This window comes from Octopus bimaculoides, chromosome 5, assembly GCF_001194135.2.
Source record: "Octopus bimaculoides isolate UCB-OBI-ISO-001 chromosome 5, ASM119413v2, whole genome shotgun sequence".
Classification (NCBI taxonomy): domain Eukaryota; kingdom Metazoa; phylum Mollusca; class Cephalopoda; order Octopoda; family Octopodidae; genus Octopus; species Octopus bimaculoides.
This window is the reverse complement of record NC_068985.1, coordinates 53063814-53065249: the sequence shown is the minus strand read 5'-3', so window position 1 is coordinate 53065249 and position 1436 is coordinate 53063814. Positions and strand designations below refer to the sequence as shown.

Here is a 1436-nt window from a genome sequence, read left to right as displayed (position 1 = left end):
TATATATATATATATATATATATATATAAACATGCACTTTACAATTATCACAGCTGCAAAAACATCTAATAATAAAGCATATTACATATGTGTGTATATATATACACACATATGGGTGTGTATGTGCGTGTGCATCTTTTATCTAGGGCTTGATCCAGTCAGTGGACTACGTTCATGCTGGTGCAACGCCTTGGAAGATTTTTAATCGATTGAATAAATCCTAGTACTTATTTTCTTTTTAAGCCCAGTACTTATTCTATAGCTCTCTTTTTCCGAACTGCTACGTTACGGGGCAACATAAACAGACCAACACCGGTGGTTAAGCGGTGGTGTGGGACAAACTCAAGCACAATCAATGTCACACACACACACACACACACACAAATGTGTGTGTATATACGCGCGACATCCTCCTTTCAGTTTCCGTCTTCCAAATCCACTCAAAAGACTTTGGTCAGCGCATGGCTATAGTTGAAGATATTCGCCCTAGGTGTGTCATGCAGTGGGATCAAACCCCAAAGCATGTGGTTGGGAAGCAAACTTTTTACAAATTTTATAATAGTGTATTTGATGTACTTCAAGATTGTATATTGCTGGCACTCACAGTTAAAACATCTGATACCGATTTTCTTGTAACAAGTAGTTCTGATAACACTTGTGCAGTCTTGGATATGTTTTGCAATTTGAGGACACTTCATATCACCAAGCCAATTGTGACTTATAGTTGTTTTATATGCCTCTTTTGACACCACGCCTTCTCTGAAAGAAACAATCAAAGGTATAATGTAAAAACAAAATTAATAATTTTATTGTTTCAAAATAGTCATTTCAGAACATGAATTACTGGTTTCAAATTTTGGCACAAGGCCAGCAACTTCGGAGAACGGGAAAGTCGAGTGTATCGATTCCGTAATCAACTGGTATTTATTTCATCGACTCTGAAAGGATGAAATGTAAAATCGGCCTCGGCAAAGTTTGAACTCAGAACGTAAGTACAGAAATGTCGCTAAGAAGTTTGCCCGGCATGCTTACGATTTTGCCAGCTCGTAGCCTTATTTCGGAATCTGGATTATTAATGATATTTTTATCGTATTAAAACAGAAAATAACGTGAATATTTTGTCATTGTGTTGCGGGCCCTCAGTGGTCACTTACTTAAGTAGTGGTAGTGGGGGTGTTAGTGAGGGTGTTGATGTGAATGCTGTATAGATCATAATCGAAGTAAAACTCAGCAGGAGAATGGACCAAGATAAGGCCACTTTACACATATATTACACACTCAATCACAGGTTGAGATGTGTCTACAGGGGGAACATCTGTGCTTTTCACATCATATACCCGCGTCTCACAGAACCAATTTGTGTATGTGTGTTTCTGTGCGTGTGTGTGTGTGTGTGAGAGAGAGAGAGAGAGAGAGAGAGAGAGAGAGAGAGAGAG

General features: G+C 38.6%; 1 protein-coding gene across 1 annotated transcript in view; it reads right to left on the bottom strand.

Annotated features, from left to right (window-relative positions):
• Positions 1-1436, bottom strand: part of LOC106883853 (scavenger receptor cysteine-rich domain superfamily protein) — a 36956-nt gene that overhangs the window by 16479 nt on the left and 19041 nt on the right. Inside the window, exon 6 of the mRNA XM_014934992.2 lies at positions 605-759. Coding sequence (XP_014790478.2) covers positions 605-759 — 155 coding nt within the window. The remainder of the gene's footprint in view (positions 1-604; positions 760-1436) is intronic.